The sequence below is a fragment of the Hyaena hyaena genome, unplaced genomic scaffold (genome assembly GCF_003009895.1).
Source record: "Hyaena hyaena isolate Hyena2069 unplaced genomic scaffold, ASM300989v1 scaffold_306, whole genome shotgun sequence".
Lineage (NCBI taxonomy): Eukaryota > Metazoa > Chordata > Mammalia > Carnivora > Hyaenidae > Hyaena > Hyaena hyaena.
In genome coordinates, this window is record NW_024080935.1 from 736131 (window position 1) to 755756 (window position 19626).

Below are 19626 nucleotides of genomic sequence, written 5' to 3' on the forward strand. Positions count from 1 at the left end.
CCCCCCCCCCCCCCCCAGCAAAAGATCTTAAATCGATTTTAGCCAGACTTAGGTCACATTCGTCTTCTTGCAGTCAGAAAGAATGGAATAGTCTCCTGGGCCCAGATCATGTACCCATCTTTGGAGCCAAGGTGAAGGACAGTTTCTTAAAGGAGATATTGGAGTACCGTTATCAAAATGGAGAAAAGGTGATGGGCAGTACACTGAGAGGTTGCTTCCAGTAATGGTGGAGGAGCCCAGATCAGGCCAACACTCCCACAGACAATGACCATAAACTATACAAAATGAAACAAAACAAAAACCCACTAACTGGAGTAAGTGGAGCAGAAGCTGACCGCCAGAAGGGAGTGGCACTGATAAGTTGTTCCCAGTGCCTCTTATGTGATAAAGACTCTTCTTGAAAAGATAGCCAGCAGAGGAGTTCCAAATTCTCTTTTTTTTTTAATGTTAATTTGAGAGAGAGAGAGAGAGAGAGAGCACGAGCAGAGGAGGGGCAGAGAGAGAGAGAGGGAGACACAGAATCCAAAGCAGGCTGCAGGCTCTGAGCTGTCAGCACAGAGCCCGGCACAGGGCTCGAACTCGTGAACTGCAAGATCATGACTTGAGCTGAAGTCGGACACTCAATCGACTAAACCAGGCACCCCCCTCCCCCCAAAATTCTTGATAAAAAAGTTATTTTACCTAAATGTCCCATCAGCTGATGAATGGAAAAACAAAATCCATACAGTGGGATGTTATGCAGCCATAAGAGGAATGAAATACACACATACAGCAGGGATGAACCTTGAAAATATCATGCTCAGTGAAAGAAGCCAGTCCTCAAAGGCCGCATACTGTGTGATTTTTGTTTCTATGAAATGTCTAGAAGAGGCAGATCCATAAAGCCAGAAAGTAGAATAAACGGTTGCCAGTGGCTAAAGGGAGCGACTTCTGATGGGTACAGGCTTTTGGGATCCTGAAAATAATTCTAAAATCAGGTTGTGGTGATGGTGGCACAGCCTTGTGAACATACTAAAAGGCTGCTTAATTGAACATTTCAGGGAAGCCAGGTAAGCGCACAGGAAGGTGCCTGGCATCAGTGGTCACCAGAGAAGTCTAAATTAAAACCACACTGAAAAACCACTTCACACCAGCTGGAATGGCTAGATTTTTTAAAAAACTGTTTTATTTATTTCTGAGAGAGAGATACACAGCGTGAGCGGGGGAGGGTCATAGAGAGAGGGAGACATAGAATCTGAAGCAGGCTCCAGGCTCTGAGCTAGCTGTCAGCACAGAGCCTGACGTGGGGCTCAAACCCATGAACTGTGAGATCATGACCTGAGCCAAAGTCGAATGCTTAACCTACTGAGCCACCCAGGCGCCCCTAATTTTTTTTTAAATAAAATGAAAACTACAACACTGGATATCAGCGAGCAGATGGAGCAACTGGAAGTCCCATACGTTGGTGGGAAGCCAGTACACCTTCTCAAGAACAGGGTCTGGTCTGGCGGTTGCCTGTAAAATTAAACATCCACCTCAGACCTAAGCACTTAAGAGAAATGAACTTATGTCTAAAAAAACTCACATGTGCCTGCTCATGACAGTTTTATTTATAGTGGCCCCGAACTGGGAATCACCCAGGTGCCATCAAAGCCAGTGCTGGTTAAACAGACAGATTTGTTCATACAAGAGAACGCTGCTTGCCAGTGGAAAGGAGCAGACTCCTGATACAGCACCACTGATGAATCTCAAAAACGTATTGAGAAAACCTGGACACTAAAAATTATGGATGGCATGATTACATTTCTATGAAATTCTAGAACAGGTGGAACTAATCTATAGTAAAAAAATGTCAGAATGGTGGTAGAAATAGAAGATGTGGCTTCTTTGTTTCTTTAAGAGCATGAGCAGGGTTGAGGGGCAGAGAGAAAGAGAGAATCTTAAGCAGGCTCTGTGCTCAGCATGGAGTCTGACCTGGGGCTTGATCCCAAGACCCTGGGATCATGACCTGAGCCCAAATCAAGAGCGAGATGTTCAACTGACTGAGCCACTCAGGCGCCGCAGAAGGTGTGGCTTCTAAACAAGTGGAAAGAAGAGACTGCTAGGAGCCAAAAAGTGTATATAGTGTTGGGCCTTGCCATGATAAGAATGCCTGACCTTGCAGGGCTTGCCTGTCCTCCCAAGGTTAAGAACAGTGATAGATCAGCTGGGGCCTTTGGACTCTGATCACAGGCAGCTTGGGCTCAAAACCATTTCCTCCCAGCTGGCAGCTCTGGCCTTTCAGCCAGGTTCCAGTGCCTGGTGCTTTGTTCCCACAGGCTTTGGCACTGCAGATGTTTTCTGGGGAACTTCAAGTTCATGACCATCTGGATCCAGATAGTGATAGTTTGTGGTAAAATCGTAAAATGAGGTGATTCTCCCAAGCAAGGGACCACCCAGGAGGCAGAGCTCACACAGGTGGTGCGGTCTTTGTGGGGCCATATGCTCAGGGCTGCTCCCCTCAGGCTCCGGCTGCATCAGTGTTTTCTTTTGCTTGTGCCTTTGACCGCTTTGCTCGACTTTCGTAGTCCCTGTTTTTTCCTGGCAGTTCCCTGAGCCGCATCTGCAGACAAGGAGGGGGCAACCCACGTTCCCTCAGTGCATGTGTTGTGCCAGGCACTGTGTGGACCTTCCTTGTGTTGTTAATCCTCAGTGAGTGCTCGATTTTTAGCGAGACTCAGAGAGGTTAAGGAGCGCCCACTGGGTGAGTAAATGGCCTCATGAGAACGTATGTTCTCTGTTCTGTCCCCTTCCCCCCTCCTTGGAATGCTCCTGAAGTATACGTGGCCGTGCACGTCTCTGATGACTGTTGTGCAAGTGGTGTGTTTCATTTCTTTTTGTGACTCGATGCTTCTGGGCATGCGGGAATGCTGTTTGCCTCTTCCTGTGTTTACCCGAGTCATTTCTGACAAACAGCTGCCAAGCCCTCCTATGTTCTAGGCTTTATTTCGAGTGCCAAGGAGCAGAGATGACTAACGCTCCATTCTTGTACTTAAAGGGCTAGAAATCCTAGAAGTGGGCTCCTACGCAAGTAGAAGACAGTGTTATGAGAGCATGTGCACTCAGTGCAATTAGAGTGCATCGCACAAAGAGCAGCACACAAAATGAAAATCATTTTAGGTCGCTGGGGTTTACTTGAATAAGTCTTTAATAATTGTTACACTATTTTTTTCCTGTTAAATTAGGAAAAACTGGAAAGAGAAGTGTGGCCAGAGTACTCTGGGGCCCAGGGACAGTCCTGAGTGGTTAAGGAGTGCTCCCAAAGGAGAGAGGGCATTAGAAGGAGAAGAACACGCTGGCACTTGTCTGTCAGGTTCTGGGGGAAGCGGCATCCGGGTACTGGGAAAGCTTGATGGTCCCCTTGCCGAGGTGACTGGTTCCAGAGGAAGCAGTCGTTCGTTGCATAACCACGAGATGAGCTTTTCCCGGGCAGGGCACCACCCAGCGGACAAGGCGACCCTGGGAATGCTGTGCTCCACCTCGGCACGTCACAGTTTTTCGTGCTGGATAGAAATGAGGGGAGGTGAAAGCGTTTTAAAAACTACCAGTCACCATTCATAACATGAGGGGATCCTGATAACTGGTGTAGGGGCTGAGTGTTGGAGGCCAAAGGTCTCCAAAAACGGGACCCACCTCCTGACTGGTGCTTGCTGGGTGCAGGGTAAGGCCCTGCCTGCTTTGCTCTCTGACCTCTTCCTTCCCCTCCAGACCACGTGGGTCACCTTTTAAATTTCAGTGTGCTGAAAGTTTCAGGCTCCATTGTGTGTCTGTGTCTGTCTGTCTGTCTGTCTGTCTCTGCATCTTCCATTTGCAAAAGGTTTTATGAGATACATGCTTTTTTTCCTGTGTATGCACGGGATACTTCTGGAGAAATACTCAAGAAACCATAGCAGCTGTGTCTAGGGGTGGGAGATTCCATTGTACTTCTGGAATCATTTGAGTTTTTTAAATTATGTACATATGTTAAAGTTTTTTATTTCTTAAGAGGAGCAGACTTTGTGTCCAGCCGCCATGAGGCACAGCGGTGGGTGATACTATGATGATGTGATGAGAGCTTCAAGTAAGACAGTGACAGGTGGGGTGGAAGGGAGGGGGCTGGGTCTGAGAGAACTTTCTGAGGCAGAATCCCTGGAAATTGAGTGGGGTGGGTTGGGGAGGTGGGGGGGTTACAGACAGCCAAGGAGGAAGACTGGATGACGCTGGGGTGTGCAGCCCGGAGGCTGGCCGCACAGCAATGGGCACCATCAAACCACATCTGGAAGGCAGAGCAGAGCAGGAAGCACAAGGTGTCTGAGGAGCATCTAGGCCGGGCCATCAGGTGGGAGCTCAAAATCTGAGTTGGGAACCGTGGAGAGAGGTCAGGGCTGATGGAAGTCTGGAAGTTTCAGAATCTGGGGCCTTACAGCAGATGAGCTGCACTGGGGAGCTTAGAGACTGAGAAGAGGGTCCTGGGCTGATCGTCCTCTGGGATGGAGGAGGGGACAGCAGAAAGTCCACACTAGGTGGTTGGAGAAATAGGAGAGACCGGAGGCCTGGAAACTCAGCCGAGCTTTGATGTGGTCAGGTGTTCGGGGCAGCAGAAAAGACCAGGAGCTGATGGGAGAATCACTGGGGACTGAGGGGGAACCATGCTGTTGGGTCGAGGCTGGAATGGGAATAGAAAGTGAGGATGGTAGGTATACGTGTGGCTCTATGGCACATACAGAAGATTGAGTGATTCCCCCTCCACCCAAGAGATTAGACAAGCTGAGGAGGAGACAAAATCACTCAAAGAGAATTCGAATATGATTTGATAGGCACTGTGGTAGAGAGATGCACAGGATAATATGGGAACACAGAGAAAGATAACAATTCAGCCTAGGAGACAGGTTTCTGACTATGGCTGGTGGAGGGAGATGGTATGTAAGTCAGATCTTAAAGAGTAAGGAGTTAAATTGGGCAGAGGATTAGGGGTGTCCTGCTTGCAGGAAGGACATTCTGGATGGAGGGAACAGCATGGGGATAAGAAATGTGACATGGTGTGTAGTCAAAAGCAGGAGTTCAGAGTGTCTGGAGTATGAAGTGTGAGGGAGGCAGGGTAATGAGATGGGGATTGGGGGGCAGGAATGGAAGCCTCTTCAATCAAGTCTGTGTTGTGTGTAAGGGCTTGATGGACCCTGGAAGCGCAGGTTGAAAGCATTTGGTAGGCGAACGTGACCACACTTGTCTTTTAGATGGGTCATTCTGGGGCCTCGTCAAGAGTGGATTTGATGGAGAGGAAAGTGCAGGAGGGGGCGCTGTGTAAGTTAGCAGGAGGCCATTGGTGTGGGGGGAAATAGTGATTGAAGGCTAAGAAGGGGGCATGGGTTTATGGGGGCAGTAAGTCAGCAGGAGCAGTGATCGATTGGACAAGGGATTGAGAGAGAAGGTGGTTGGAAAAGAGCTGTTTTCCGCCCAGGCAGCTGAGTGGCTTCTGGGCACACCAGCAGGGAAGGAGCGAAGTGTAGCATACAGGAGTTTCGGGGGTGGAGTGGGTAGGGAGGGATGAGTGTGGCTTTGGACGTACAGATTTTTTATTTAAGTTTTATTGAGATATAATTCACATACCATACAATTCACCCATTGAAAGTACACGATTCATTGTTGGTTTGTTATTTTTTTCACAGATGTGTACAGCCATCACCAGTATTTCGGAATGTTCTCTGGACAAATTGATGTAACATCTTTTTTTTTTTTTTAATTTTTTTTTTAATGTTTTTTATTTATTTCTAGGAGAGAGAGAGACAGCGTGAGCAGGGGAGGGCCAGAGAGAGAGGGAGTCACAGACTGAAACAGGCTCCAGGCTCTGAGCTGGCAGTCAGCACAGAGCCCGACGCGGGGCTCAAACCCACGAACCGTGAGATCGTGACCTAAGCGAAAGTCGGACGCTCAACCGACTAAGCCACCCAGGCGCCCCAGATGTAACATCTTTTTTAAATTATAGAAAATTTCCAGCACCCAGGAGAGGCTCATAGAAGGACTGTCTGTGTTAAGCATAGGGATTGACATCTTCTCTGGTAGGGCTGTCCAGCTGGCATGAAAATAAGATTCTGAATCTTGGGGAATCCATGGGGGCTGAAGGTAGATTTGGGAGTTGGTGCCGTGTGACTCATGGTTGATAGTATGGAAGCCTTCAGGAGCCCAGGAAAACGCCTTCCCTTTACCACAAAGTTTGGAAGAGTTGATGTGGGAAATTCACAATGGACCTTACTGCACGGGGTGGCAGAGAGGGTCAGGGCAGGAGAGAGGTGGTGTGCAAAGTAGAAGAAATTATAAAGTTCTTGTTAAGTCCTTGACGCGACTGCCCAGTGGTGGTTCTTGCTGTGAGGGGATTGTTGATGAAAGCAGGGGTGTTTGTTCTTGACTGAGGAGCTGTAGGCTGGTTGGGGAAGAAAAGCCAGTTTATAAAGAGAGGTTGGAAAGTCTAGATAGGAAAAGTCCAAGAGACAAGTTTGGCTCGTTTAGGGACAGTCGGGCAAGACCAGTCTTGAGCCATCCTTGCAAGTGTACCGTTTGGAGGAAGGGCATGCCCTTCAGCCTCCGTGGAGGGGAGCGGTGGTGGAAGGGGACAGGACATCTGCGTTGGGTGTTTGTAGATGGCGTGGGCTGGAAGGAATGTTCCCAAATGATGAGGGCTGCCTTGCGGTGTGTCCCAGGGATGGACCCCATCCTGCAACCACCTGTGTCTTCTTCAGAGGCAGCCCTGTTCTCTGGCCCTTGGTCGTGTTCTCAACGTGCTTCTAGAAGCCCCTCAGCCAACATATTCTGGTCCCCTGCCCCTGAAAACCCCCATCCATGCTGCCTTCCCTTCAGGTACCCTCTCTGGTGCCGCAGCTCTGGGAGGAAGTAGCTGTGTACATGTGCTTCTCCGGCATGGTGGCTCCTGTCCCTCCCACTGCACGTGTTTCCCTGTGGTCCTCGCTAATGTCCTGAGACCACTCCGAGTCCTCTTCTGTGACATCTGGGGGCAGGTGGACGGGGTGGGGGGGACCTGGAAGCATGAGCGGCCGTGGCCGGGCTCACGCCCCGAGGAGCCCAGCATGTACAGGACAGGCCGGCGAGGGGCCAGCCCAGGACAGAAGTGGAAGATGACCGTGCGGGAGGGAGGCCCTGACGCCAGGGGAGGAGGCGATGGGCCCCTGTGTCCTGTGGGGTGCAGACAGGTCAGGCAGGGGAAGGATTTAGTTCTTTGCCCTGTGCGGGTTCCTTGTTCCCCGAGAGCATCATTGCTGGGCTAGGGAGGACGGAAGCTAGACTGAAGTGGGCTGCAAATCACATGGGGGCGAGGACTGGAAGCACAGCTTGGACCGCTTCTGAAGTTTTGCCGTGAAGAGACAGGGTGGGGAGCTGGAGGGGGGTGTGTAGTTTGGAAGCTGTTATATATTTATTTTTTAATCTGGGCCCTCCTAAAGTATGCTCATGTACCATACAGCACAGGAAAGGGGTGTCAGCCAGCCTGTGAGGAGAGGGGGTTCAGAGCACAGACGATGGTTCGCTCTTCACTCAGTGTGGAGGTGACCGTGCTGTGCACTTAGCTCGTCCTGTGCACAGTGGGAACAAGGTCTCTGGCTTCTCTTCTGACCAGAGTAGGAACTTGGGACTTCAGCTAAGGGAGCTCTGACCAGGGTCTGAGGGCAGCCACAAAAACATTGAGGAGAGAGAACGGTTGAAATGTCAGACAGACTCACCGGGAAGGACAGCTGATTTACGGGACAGCACTGTGGGCACGCCTGCTGCCCGTGTTTGTGGTGGCACAGCATAGAGTCGGGTCCACCGGTCCGGTTGTGGGGCTCGCCCCGGTTTTACTGTGCACCGGTGTGGGCGGGTCCCTGGCAGGCGGCTCCCCCCAGTCTCCCTGCTTTACTCCACAGGAGAGCACAGCCCTTTTCGCTGCCAGTCCATCCCTTCCTCGGATCTTCCCGCGGAGCTCCGCTTCTGTCCACACCTTCACCTTTGCTGTAGCTGAGGGGGTCTTTTCTCCCCTTTTCTTCACTCAGCAGATCAGTTCCTTCATGCTGATCATTCTCAAGTTTGTATGCTTCTAATCTCTAAACTCAAGATCCTTTATGTGGTTCTAGCTAATGCAGCTGGTCTTTTATTTTTAAGGGACACGTTCTTCCCTATATTAAAATATATTATATAAATGTATTACATAAAGCTGTGGTGGTAAAAATAGTGTTGCACATGTACATGTCTTGTGTCCCAAGCAATCAGGAAAAGTAGATCAATTGGACTGCAAAAAAATGTTTTAATGTATTCAAAGGACAAAAATAAAAAAGATGAATAACCCAATAAAAATGGGCAAAGGGCAGGTCTCCAGAGAAGACATGCAAATGGCCAATAAACATGTGAAAACACTTTCAGCATCATTAGCCATCAGGGGGAAATGCAAATCAAAACCGCTAATTAACTTTTCACCCGCACTGGGAGGGCTGTGATCAGAAAGACAGTAACACAGCACTGCCACACATGTAGAGATATCGGAACCCTTGTGCCTTGCCGATGGGAATGCAAAATGGTGCGTCCACTCCAGAAACAGTCTGGCAGCTCCTCGAAAGATTAAACCTAGAGTTACCATGTGACCCAGCAATTCCATTCCTGGGTATAGACCTAGAGAATGGAAATGTGTCCCCAGAAAAGCTTGTCTATGAGTGTTCATGACAGTGTTAATCTCATTAGCCAAAAAGGGAACACAGCCCAAGTGTCCATCAGTTGATGGATCAATACACAAAGTATGGGGTATGCAAGCAGAGGACTATTACTCAACAATGAGAAGAAGTGGAGTGCTGAATAGGAAAGTCTATAGAAACAGAAATAGATTAACGTTTACCTGGGGCTGGGGGCTAGGCGTGGGGAGGTATAGCTATCTAAAATTAACACCTGGGGGAATTTCAGTGTATTTAGAGTTGGGCAGCTGTCACCACAGTCAACTTTAGAACATGGTCATCTCCTGGCCAAAAAGCCGCGTACTCATGAATAGTCCCTTTCTCCCCAAGCACACTCCCCCCCCGCTGCCATTTTCTGTGGATTTAACCTAGTCTGGGTATTTCAGCTAAATGGAATCTTACAGGAGGTAATGTAGTCTGTTGTATGTGGCTTCTTTTACTTAGCATAAGGTTTTCGAGGTTCATCTGTGCTGTGGTGTGTGTCGTACTTCATTCCTTTTATTGTTGAATCATATACGCCTGTGTGTAAATAATACCACTCTTTCTCCATTCCTAGGATTTGTCCACATCCTCACCAACACTTGTTATTATGTCTCTTTTTAATTTATAACCATCCTGGTAAGTGTGAAATGATCCCTCCTTGTGGTTTAGATTTGTATTTTCTTGATGGCTAGTGATACTGAGTATCTTTTCCTGTGTTTTTTGGCCACTTATATATCTTCTTTGGAGAACTGTCTATTCAGATCTTTCTTTTAAAACTTAATTATTGAGAGAGAGAGAGAGAACAAGTGGGGAGGGGCAGATAGAGAGGGAGACAGAGGATCTGAAGCAGGCTCTGTGCCAAAAGCAGAGAGCCCAGTTCAGGGCTCCAACTCATGAGCCATGAGATCATGCATGACCTGAGCCAAAGTTGAATGTTTAACCGACTGAGCCACCCAAGTGCCCCAAATCATTTTTGTATATGGTCTGGGGGAGGGGGGTCAAAATTCACTTTTTTGCATATGGATACCTAGTTGCCCCAGTACCATTTGTCAAAAAGACTATTTTTCCCTATTAAGTTGTCTTGGCACCCTGGTTGGAAATTAATTGACTGTGGGTCTAAGGGTTTATTTCTGGTCTCTCAATTCTGTGTCATTGATGGTTAGGTCTGTCCTTATGCCAGTACCACATCATCTTGATTGCTGTAGCTTTGTGTAGTGCATTTGTAATTGGGAAAACATCTTTATTTTCAAGACTGTTTTGTCTATTCTGGATCCCTTGAATTACCAAATAAATTTTAGGATGAGCTTGTTAACGACACCAGCTGGGATTGCATTGAAAATGAGGAGGGCCAGAAGCAGGAAGATGTTTGCCCTTAGCCGGGAAGGCTGACCTAAAGCCTGCCTAGTTTTTTTTTTTTTTTTTTTTTTTTTTTTTTTTTAATTTTTTTTTTTTTTTTTTTTTTTTTTTTTTTTTTTTATTTCTAGGAGACAGAGAGAGAGAGAGCGTGAGCAGGGGAAGGTCAGAGAGAGGGAGACACAGACTCTGAAACAGGCTCCAGGCTCTGAGCTGGCAGCCAGCACAGAGCCCGACGCGGGGCTCGAACCCACTACGGGGAGATCATGACCTAAGCGAAAGTCAGACGCCCAACCGACTAAGCCACCCAGGCGCCCCTGCCTAGCTTTGATAAAGATCAGATGCATGCTGGTTACTACACTCTGTAAGGGGCTCATGACTGCCTGTATATCAAGAGTTTATATCTAACTGAATGACAAACACCAGAGGAATCTTGCAAACGTAGTTTTATGAGTAGAAATTCAAAGAAACTTGAAGAAATGTTGGTAATCTGATATTCCCAGCATGCCTCCTTCCCTTTGATTACTGAGCATATATAACCACCAGCCTCACACAGGAAAAGTACGGCTCCTTCTGCCCATGGGTCCTGGTCCCATGCTACTTAAATACACTTACTAAGCTGCACTGTCAACAGCTCAAGAACTCTTTCTTGACTCTTGGCCTCAACCCCCACATAATTTTTGATGGCCTCTAGGGGGACAGCGATGAAAGAAATTCAGGAGCTTCCATGCGGCTTGGTGAGTCTTCTTTACCCCCAGTCTTTGTCTCTTACCTGTTTTTTTGGGGTTTTTTTTGGAGATGTCCTGAGTAGTATGACCCTCCAGGATGTTCCTTGTCCAAGTGCTCAGGAGAGAACTTGTGCCTGTGGGCTACACTAGAGGGAGGGACAAACTTCTGTTCCCCGGCTGGACACTGGAACTTTGGCCATAATGGCATTGGTCAGAAATCATGCTCTCCCTGTTTTACTGTTGTTTTTGTTTGTTTGTTTTCTTTTGGTTTTTGGGTTTTTTTAGTGTTTGTTTATTTTTGAGACAGAGAGACAGAGTGTGAGCCAGGGAAGGGCAGAGAGAGGGAGACATAGAATCCGAAGCAGGCTCCGGGCTCTGAGCTATCAGCACAGAGCCCAATGTGGGGCTCAAACTCATGAACTGTGAGATCATGACCTGAGCCAAAGTCAGGTGCTTCACTGACTGAGCCACCCAGGCACCCCAGTTTTTCTGTTTTTTTTAATGCTTGTATTCTTCTCGGGCATGGGATGGCCATGCAGGTCATTAGGGCAGCCACCAACCTTAAGACTCCCGTGAAAGGTTTCCCCCTAAGTAGCCCAGTGTGATCCCTCGATGAGCATAAAACCCAAGATACATCTTACCATGGCCTTCCTGAAAGGGACAGGTGGGAGCTCTTTCGTGGGGCACTCACCCAACAGGGGACTGCTTCTTTGGGACTGGATCATGGATAAAGCTCATGAGAAAGTTGCCCGGGTTAGATATGAGTCCACACTCCCATTTTTTCAGGTCTCTCATTTGACCTTTCCTGTAGACCGTTTGGCATTCTTGGTCCTGCCCTCAGTGTAAAGGTACTTCCAGCTTAGATATTTCACGCGTAATGATATGAAGTGGCTGCCCCCTTCTCAGCAAGGGCCAGGACCTCTAACCCCATCCATTACTACTAGATCCAGAGGCTTATGAAGAGGGTATTATTGGTCACCAACCTTATCGACTCCTGCAAAATGGAAAAAGGCAGCCTCAACGGTTTTTAGTTGCGGCATTTTAGTCCATCTCCTGGCACCCACGGCAGCTTAGGATGCGATAGGGGAAGTGGATGGAGGTCGACATCCCTTCTCCAGTGGTACAACGGCGTCAGAGCAGTCAAGGAGAGGGCTGCCTCCGGCCGCTCTGAACCCCAAGAGCCTTCAGCAGTATTCCTGATAGGATACTGTTTGGAAGCCGAGGGAAATTTTGGTAAAGGATTCTTAGTTAATGTCACTATGGGATCAAATTCTTCAATCCCAGAGGATTCCCTGTCTCCTAACACATTGGAGTTAATTTGGATTTAAAGAAAAAGTGCCGAACCCTACTTCCCGCCCCAACGAATAAATATTCTGCCCCCTAGTTAACACTGTCAATAAAAGATAGAAACCCAGCTCACTCTCTCGAGGTTACCAGCTCTCACATCTCGAGAGTATATTTTTCACTTTAATAAACTTTCCCGCTTCTTTTACTCATCTGCTGTGCTGCGTGCCTGTCCTGAGTTCCTTCTGGAGACAAGACCACGAACGTTCACCATCCCCTTCAGGTCTGGCTGGGTCCAGGCTCCAGGGACCGGGGTCTTCCCAGCTCACCCAGCAACATCTTTGGCAGCCACGATGGGACAGGGTTGAGTGACCCTCTTCATCAGCAAGCCTCCGACTCTTGCCTCCCTTGTGCTGGACAGATGCTTAGTCATTCTTTGTTCTACTCTGTCTTCCTGATCTCCCGGGGAAAAGGCCTCAAAAGGAAACACAATGCCAGTAGGTCAGGTTAAATCTCAGTACAGGGGAGACTTCTCCTACCTCTCCCAGGGACACCCATGTTGACTGATAGGAAGGGGTTCCCTCTTCGGGAGGCATGCTAGGCCAAAGAGGGCGGCGGGGGTGCCCACCCACATCAGCGAGGATAGTGTGATGGTTCCAGGGAGATGTCCTGGGGCCCAGACTCTCCAAGGTGAAGCTCTTAGGGTTCAGCAGGGACGGCTCTAGCCCGGGAGACTGTCACTTTCTTTCCTCTAAATCCTTGATCCCATCCCACCCACCTTGGGATGCATCTTGAGAAACTGGAACCAGTTTGACCTTGATACCTTGTGTGCTTCCTTCCCACATTGGCTTCTTTGTAACGCTGTTGGCCTCAGTATAAGCTAGAGGATGGGGAAGTCTGGCCAGAAAAATAGACCGAAATCCCATATGGTCAGGCTTTTATGGGTCCATACCCAAACCCTGATCTGTGCATGCTCCTTTGGGGGCCTGAGAACACCCACCTCCTCCACTTCTCAATCCACCATCAGCTCACCTGCCTTAGACCTTGTACTTCTGTTAATCTGCCACGCACCCGTGTTCTGTCCTGTTCTGTGTGCCCACCCACCTTGTCTCTTTTGTCAACAGGTTGCTGCCAAGATCCTGTACGGGCCTCCCTCTCTTTCCTAAGTGGCTTGTCTGCTCTTTGCTGCTGCTTTTGTATGTCAGATCTGAAATCTATCTTGAGAGGCCTGGATGAATGTCGCCTGATTCTTGTATGTGGAGGCTTCTCCCTCCTTGTCTCCAAGTTAATGGCTCTGATAAACGGGAGCCAGTTGTCTTTCCTTGGTCTTCCTCGGGACGGGGGCTTTAAGGAATATTCCCAAGCAGCTTTTGAAATTCCTTTTGTTTCAAGGGGGTTCCCTGTATTCTCTGGCCAGACATGGACTGCATATTTTCACTTTTTGTTGGCGGAAAGAAAACGTTCCTCTTTTCTTCTGTCTGATGAGCTTTAGGACCAGGAGTCCTCTTTCTTCTGTTTGGGCTTTTATCGACTGTGCCTGCGACCGTACCTGTGACACTTCACCTCTTCCTCCCCCTCCTCCTGTGTCTGCACCACCTCCACCCTGGGCAAGACTTACCTAACAGGCTCCTGCACCTTTCTCAGTGCCTGTGGCCATTGGCTCCTGGTCCTCCTACTCACAATCTCGAGGAGCAGAGAGCACCCCAAGCTGTTGGGCCACCTCCTAATGCAGTCCAAACTGAAGCACCTCCCAGATCAGCAAGAAGGGGCCTAAAGGTTCCCTTGGACTTAAACCGCCCCCTCAGATTTCCCCACAGGTGCCCCAAGTAACATGGACAGTGGGGAACAAATTGATTGACTTTTAGTGGGCACAGGCGCAACACATTTGTATTAAAGCTAATTTAAGTTTGTTTATTGTTTTTAAGTTTATTTATTTATTTTGAGAGAGGGAATTCCAAGCTATGCTGTCAGCACAGAGCCTGAGGTGGGGCTCGATCTCATGAACTATGAGATCATGGCCTGAGCCAAAATTGAGAGTGGAACAGTTAACCAACTCAGGCACCCACCACCCCTAAGTTTGTTAAAGATAGACAGGCCTTTAGAATTGTCAGCATTAAATATAAAACTTATATTCTACTGAGGTTTACTAAAGGTCAGATAAACTCATGTTATCTTTGTTGTAATTTGTCAGCAAAAGATGGCTTAAAATGATAGTTAATTTTAGCTGTCTCATAAAGCTTTCATGGGTAGTTGTTCAGAATCAGTAGGTAGGTTGAGTCAATGAAAAGTTTTATAGGTAGAACTTTTAAATGGCTTTCAAAATCTTTGGTAACCTGAATGGTTTGGGTTTTTTTTTTTTTTTTTTTATGTTTATTTATTTTTGAGAGAGCGTGCACACAAGCAGGGGAGGGGCAACGTGAGAGGGAGACAGAGAATCCAAAGCAGGTTCCAGGCTCTGAGCTGTCAGTGCAGAGCCCAGTGCAGGGCTCGAACTCACAAACCATGAGATTGTGACCTGAGCCGAAGTTGGTTGCTTAACTGATGGCTGATGATAAAGGTTATGTTCTTTGGGTAAATGCTGTAACTGTTCTAGAAATTAAATGAAATTCCTAAAGTTTTAATACATTCTGGTATAAGGTTATCGCTTGGCATTCAGAGCTTCAACATACCTTTTGGAGGACACAGTGAACCCATAACAGCCACTAACAGGGTTCCCTCCTATTCCTCTCCACCCCAGGCACCCCGTGTGCAATGGCCCTGGTGTCTGCTGATTCCCGCATTGCAGAACTTCTCACGGAGCTCCATCAGCTGATCAAACAAACTCAGGTAAAGAGCTGAAGCCCTTGGCTCCTGGAGGGCAGCATGGGAGGGTGGGGGGTGGGGTGGAGAGGGTTGTGTTCAGAGAGATAGGACGTGCAGGAGCCCAGGGGATGTGAAGAACGCGTTTGAAGAACGAGAATGTGGGGTCTAACTACCCTTCCTGCTGGATTTTCCATCAGGAGCAGGATTTCATGATTCTTTCTGTTTAATTAACAGCTATGTTGAGATCTAGTTCACATCCCATACAGCTCACTAATTTGAAGTGTACGCTTCCGGTGGTTTGGGCATATTCCCAGAGTTGTGCAGCCATCACCATGATCAGTTTCAGAACATTGGCATCATCTGACAAAAGTACCCAGTGTGGCCGTTCCTCTTTTCCCTCCACCCTCTTATCCCAGCTGAGCACAGATCCTCTTACCAGGCAGGATACTCCAGGAGTGTAGAGTTTCTCTCCCAGGAGCTGGCCAAGGGCCAAAACTTTTTTGGAAAGTACAGGATCTGAAAGCACAGGCCTGCTGAGTTCATCTTTTACTGCACAGCCCCTCCTCCCCAGCCCTCGGCCTAGGCTCCCTTATAGCAAAGTGATATTTGAACGTCTACAGTTAATACAGCATTTGTACATCAGCTAGAGCAGCAGCGTCAGTGTAAGTATGCCTGACATTGGGAGGAGCCAGTGTGGGTGCAGATAGACTTTAAGAAACAGTGTGTCCTGTTGAGCCATTACATACATTTTCATATTTTTATACTAATTTGATTACCCCTTTCCCTCCTTCATGCATTACTGTTTGTGCCTTATAATGCAATTTTGTCGAACTGTTCAACATAGAAATTAGCTGATGATTAGCGCTAAATCCAATTCTTCCTCAGGCCAGTCGTTTTTGGTCATTGGTACCGGAATTATCATGTGACTTCTTTACGTAAGGCAGTTGAATCTTACTGGCAATGCCAGTGTGGCACACTGTTGGACTACGGTCATGGTAGAATTCGGTTTCATTGTAGAGCAAGTTACTAAGAATTACAGACCTATTTCTTATGCCTTCCCACCAGAATTGGCCTCACCCACTTACTACATACTGTACTTTCTAGATACCGTCCTGGACAATAAAAGTATACTTTACAGTATTTGCTATGTTACAGTTTGGGCCATGATTCAGTTATTTCTGGGCTCTAAGTCAGCTGAGGACAAAGCCAGTCACCCTGTTGTAGCTCACAGGCTTGTAAAGGGACTGGTTTTGATAGTGTGCCCTTGTATAGCAGGGCCCACCTCCTACCTCTGGGGTGGACCTAAGCGATACTCAGGGTAACAGCCCTGGCTCTGCGAGCTCTACCTCAGGATGTCTTATTTTGATCTGTTCTTGGATCAAGGTAGTCATAGTGCATCAATATTCATTACAAGAGCCCTATATAAGTGCTCTAGAAGGGCTTCCACGAGTTTAGAAACCTGTGCTTCCCGTAGGTATGTCCTTGGAGCTCAGTGGCTAGGATGGAGGGCCATTGCCCCGTGGCTGCTTCAGCCCCCGTCTAGATTAAAATAGCCCGGAGGCCCTGAGGGGGCAGGATGGCAGACCTTTTCCCAACAACCCATGGGTCCGTGAATTATCCAGCACCGTGTTGGATTGGCCTGACCCATTGCACTGACTCCTCATCTTTCTAGGTTGACACCCATTCCATGTCTTCTTCCTACAAGAGAGCTCACCTTAGTCTGTTTGTTTTATTAATAAGTCTTCCTCTGAATGCTGCTTCTCCTTAAAAGTGTATTCAGTTGTCCCATAATGCATACACTAGCACTCGTCTCCCCCCAAACCTTCTGTCTGTGGGCCAGTGTACTTCCTTCCAGCATGCATTTTGTTGCCATTGTCGTCTCCTGGCCTGGGTGCAGTTAGGAGACCTATTTTGTACTCCAGAATGCTGGGTGCCCTATACCAGATGAGCGGTGGTCACACATAGATGTATTTTATTTTATTTATTTATTTTTAAATTTTTTAACGTTTATTTACTTTTGAGACAGAGAGAGAGCATGAGCTGGGGAGGGTCAGAGAGAGAGAGAGAGACACAGAATCTGAAACAGGCTCCAGGCTCCGAGCTGTCAGCACAGAGCCAGACGCGGGGCTCGAACCCACGAACCATGAGATCATGACCTGAGCCGAAGTCGGACGCTTCTAACCGATTGAGCCACCCATGCGCCCCACACATAGGTGTATTTTAGCCCGAGTATATCAAATGGCCTCTCCACACCTTCCTCACTCCAGGGTGAGAATGTTCCCCAGAGGAATTTGGACCCGTTGTGTGATGCCTACCGCTTTAATCCTATCGGAAAGCTATTTTTTCCTATTGTAAAAAATATCTTTTCATTCACAAAAATAAGGGCGGTAAGTATTTGTGCGTGGCATGTCGGGTGTGCTGCTTCTGTACTTTGTCCCTGATAATCAGGGTCCTTGCTAAGCATTCTGTCATCCACGTTTATAGTTATATAAGGGCCCATTTCCTGGGAGCCATATACCACACAGTCGTGTGGCCCAGAAGGGAGCAGTTCCCGGAAACCCCTTCCCTAGTGAAGTCCTTTGTAGTGGGATGTAACCTGAAAAGCAAGGGTCAGGAGCTACGGGCATGCCTAGCTCTGAGGCCTCTGGCCTGGGGCGCAGGGTGCTACGGCAGGATAAAGGGCCGCCCTCATGCCCTGTTGACCTCGTCCTTGCAGGAAGAGCGTTCGCGGAGCGAACACAACTTAGTGAATATCCAGAAGACACATGAGCGGATGCAGACGGAGAACAAGAGTGAGTAGCCAGCCGGGCTCACAAGAGAAGGGGATGTGGCCCGAGATGGGGGGTGCTGCTGTCATTAGTGCTGGGCAGGATTTTTGCAGGTACCTCCGTAATCTGAAATGAATTGCTCCGTAGCCAGAGGGACAGTTTTCCCTTAGGCTGTGTGATGTAAGGTGACTCAGGAAACAGATCGCAGATGACCTAGCACTAAGGAACCTTGAAATACCCCAACTCTAGGGACTGGGACATCAGTGAAATAAGGCTGCACCCAGGGGAAATGCTTGGAGCCCATAAGCATCCCCAGTAGGCCGGTGTTTTCTGGAGAGAGCTTCCCTCCCATGCTCCGCGCATGCTCCAGCGGCCCTCATGCTCAGCCTCCTGGGTTAGTGGTTTCCAAGTCTGAGCAGCTCTGAGGGCTCTTGTCTGTCTTCCTGTATGCTGACAAGTATTTTCTGTCCTGCGATGGCAGAGTTAGAAAGTGCTCTCCTGATGCGTAGCGATGGCATGTGTACCATATGAACTCATCAAACACAGCCATCAGCCTCAGAGAGCATTTCTGACCCAGTAAAGCTCATCCCCCCGGCCCGTGGCCTCTCGGCCTCTGGAAGTCTGATTTGGGTGCACTGGAAGCAGGCCCACGTGACCACCAGCTGCCCCTCGCCCATGCCCCTTTCCCTGTTCACTTTGCAGTCTCTCCCTACTACCGGACCAAGCTGCGTGGACTCTATACCACTGCCAAGGCCGATGCCGAGGCTGAGTGCAAGTGAGTACTGTCCACCACCCTGCCCTCACTTCCCTTCCTCGCCCGTGTGCTGGGCTGCAGAGGCCTACAAACCGCAGCCCAGCCGCCTTTCCGGCCGCAGATAAGCAGATGCCCGACACCCTGGCTGTTCTGTAGATGGCAGCAAGGTGGGGGCCAGACCCCAGCACTGCCATTTACTAGTCAAAGTGACCTTGAGCAATCCCTTCCACCGAGACTCCATTGCTCCATCATTACGATAGGGGTAATAACTATCTACAGAATTGTCAACCTAATATGAGATAATATATATATAGTACCTAAGACCAGTGTTTTTCAAACTTATGACCATTACCCGTGGCAGGAAATACATTCTCTATTGTGACTTAATAATATTAAAGACATAATCATGACTTTTATAGTAGTAATAAAGACTCCTATCGGCTTTCCTGTGCCAAGCACTATCCCAAGTACTTTATATATTTATCTCAATGCTCAGAGCCACGGTTTTACAGATGAGGAGACTAAGACATGAGGGGTTCCATAATCTGCTAGAAGACCTACAAACTAGAAGTGGGGGAGCCCAATTTTAGACCCAAAGTGCATATTCCTGAATACCATGCCAGAACGGTTTAATGCTTGCCTTTCCACATTGATTTTATATGTACATATATCACACAATTGGAACAAGAAATAGTTTGTACTGTTACTCTGTATAGTCTTGTTTTGTTTTTAAGTAATCTCTACACCCACTGTGTGGGGCTCGAACTCACGACTCAGAGATCAAGAGTTGCATGTTCTTACGACTAAGCCAGCCAGGAGTCCTCTGTTCTGTTTTTTTTAATTCTGGTTGTTACCCAGGAAATTAATCTCACAACTCACTAATGAGTGTGGGCTCTGTTTAAATAGTGGCCTGCACATGTGGTGATGGCCAGCACCCTAAACAGTACTGGTGGCTCTGGATCTTCCTCTCCTCCCACCTGGCTCTTCACAGGCCCTGCCTTGTGCTCGGGGTCCCAGATTTTCTTTGCCTGCTGTCATCTTTGTTGTACAAACCTTTGCTGGCGCCTGTGTCCTGTACTGGCCATCCCCATGAAGAGACGCGAGGATAGCAAAGACCCGGCCTTCAAGAGCAAACAGACTGGAAAGGAGAGGCACCCGAAGAAAAAGTTAGAGGACAGTGTGGTTGATGGACCAGCAGAGGTGGGCTACCTGTGCCTGGAGGCCTGGAATGGCCGCAGGGAGGAGGAGAGATG

The 19626-nt window shown here is 48.3% G+C and overlaps 1 protein-coding gene across 5 annotated transcripts in view; it reads left to right on the forward strand.

Moving 5' to 3' along the window:
- Window positions 1-19626, forward strand: part of SGF29 (SAGA complex associated factor 29) — a 30578-nt gene that overhangs the window by 4503 nt on the left and 6449 nt on the right. For 3 of the 5 annotated variants that reach the window (XM_039247937.1, XM_039247939.1, XM_039247938.1), the window contains 3 exons: window positions 14787-14875; window positions 17568-17643; window positions 18322-18394. In XM_039247937.1, coding sequence (XP_039103868.1) covers window positions 14801-14875; window positions 17568-17643; window positions 18322-18394 — 224 coding nt within the window. In that variant the 5' untranslated portion in view covers window positions 14787-14800. Of the gene's footprint in view, window positions 1-2415; window positions 2437-10615; window positions 10775-14786; window positions 14876-17567; window positions 17644-18321; window positions 18395-19626 lie in introns of those variants that run through there. The other 2 variants (XM_039247940.1, XM_039247936.1) reach the window with 2 other exon arrangements.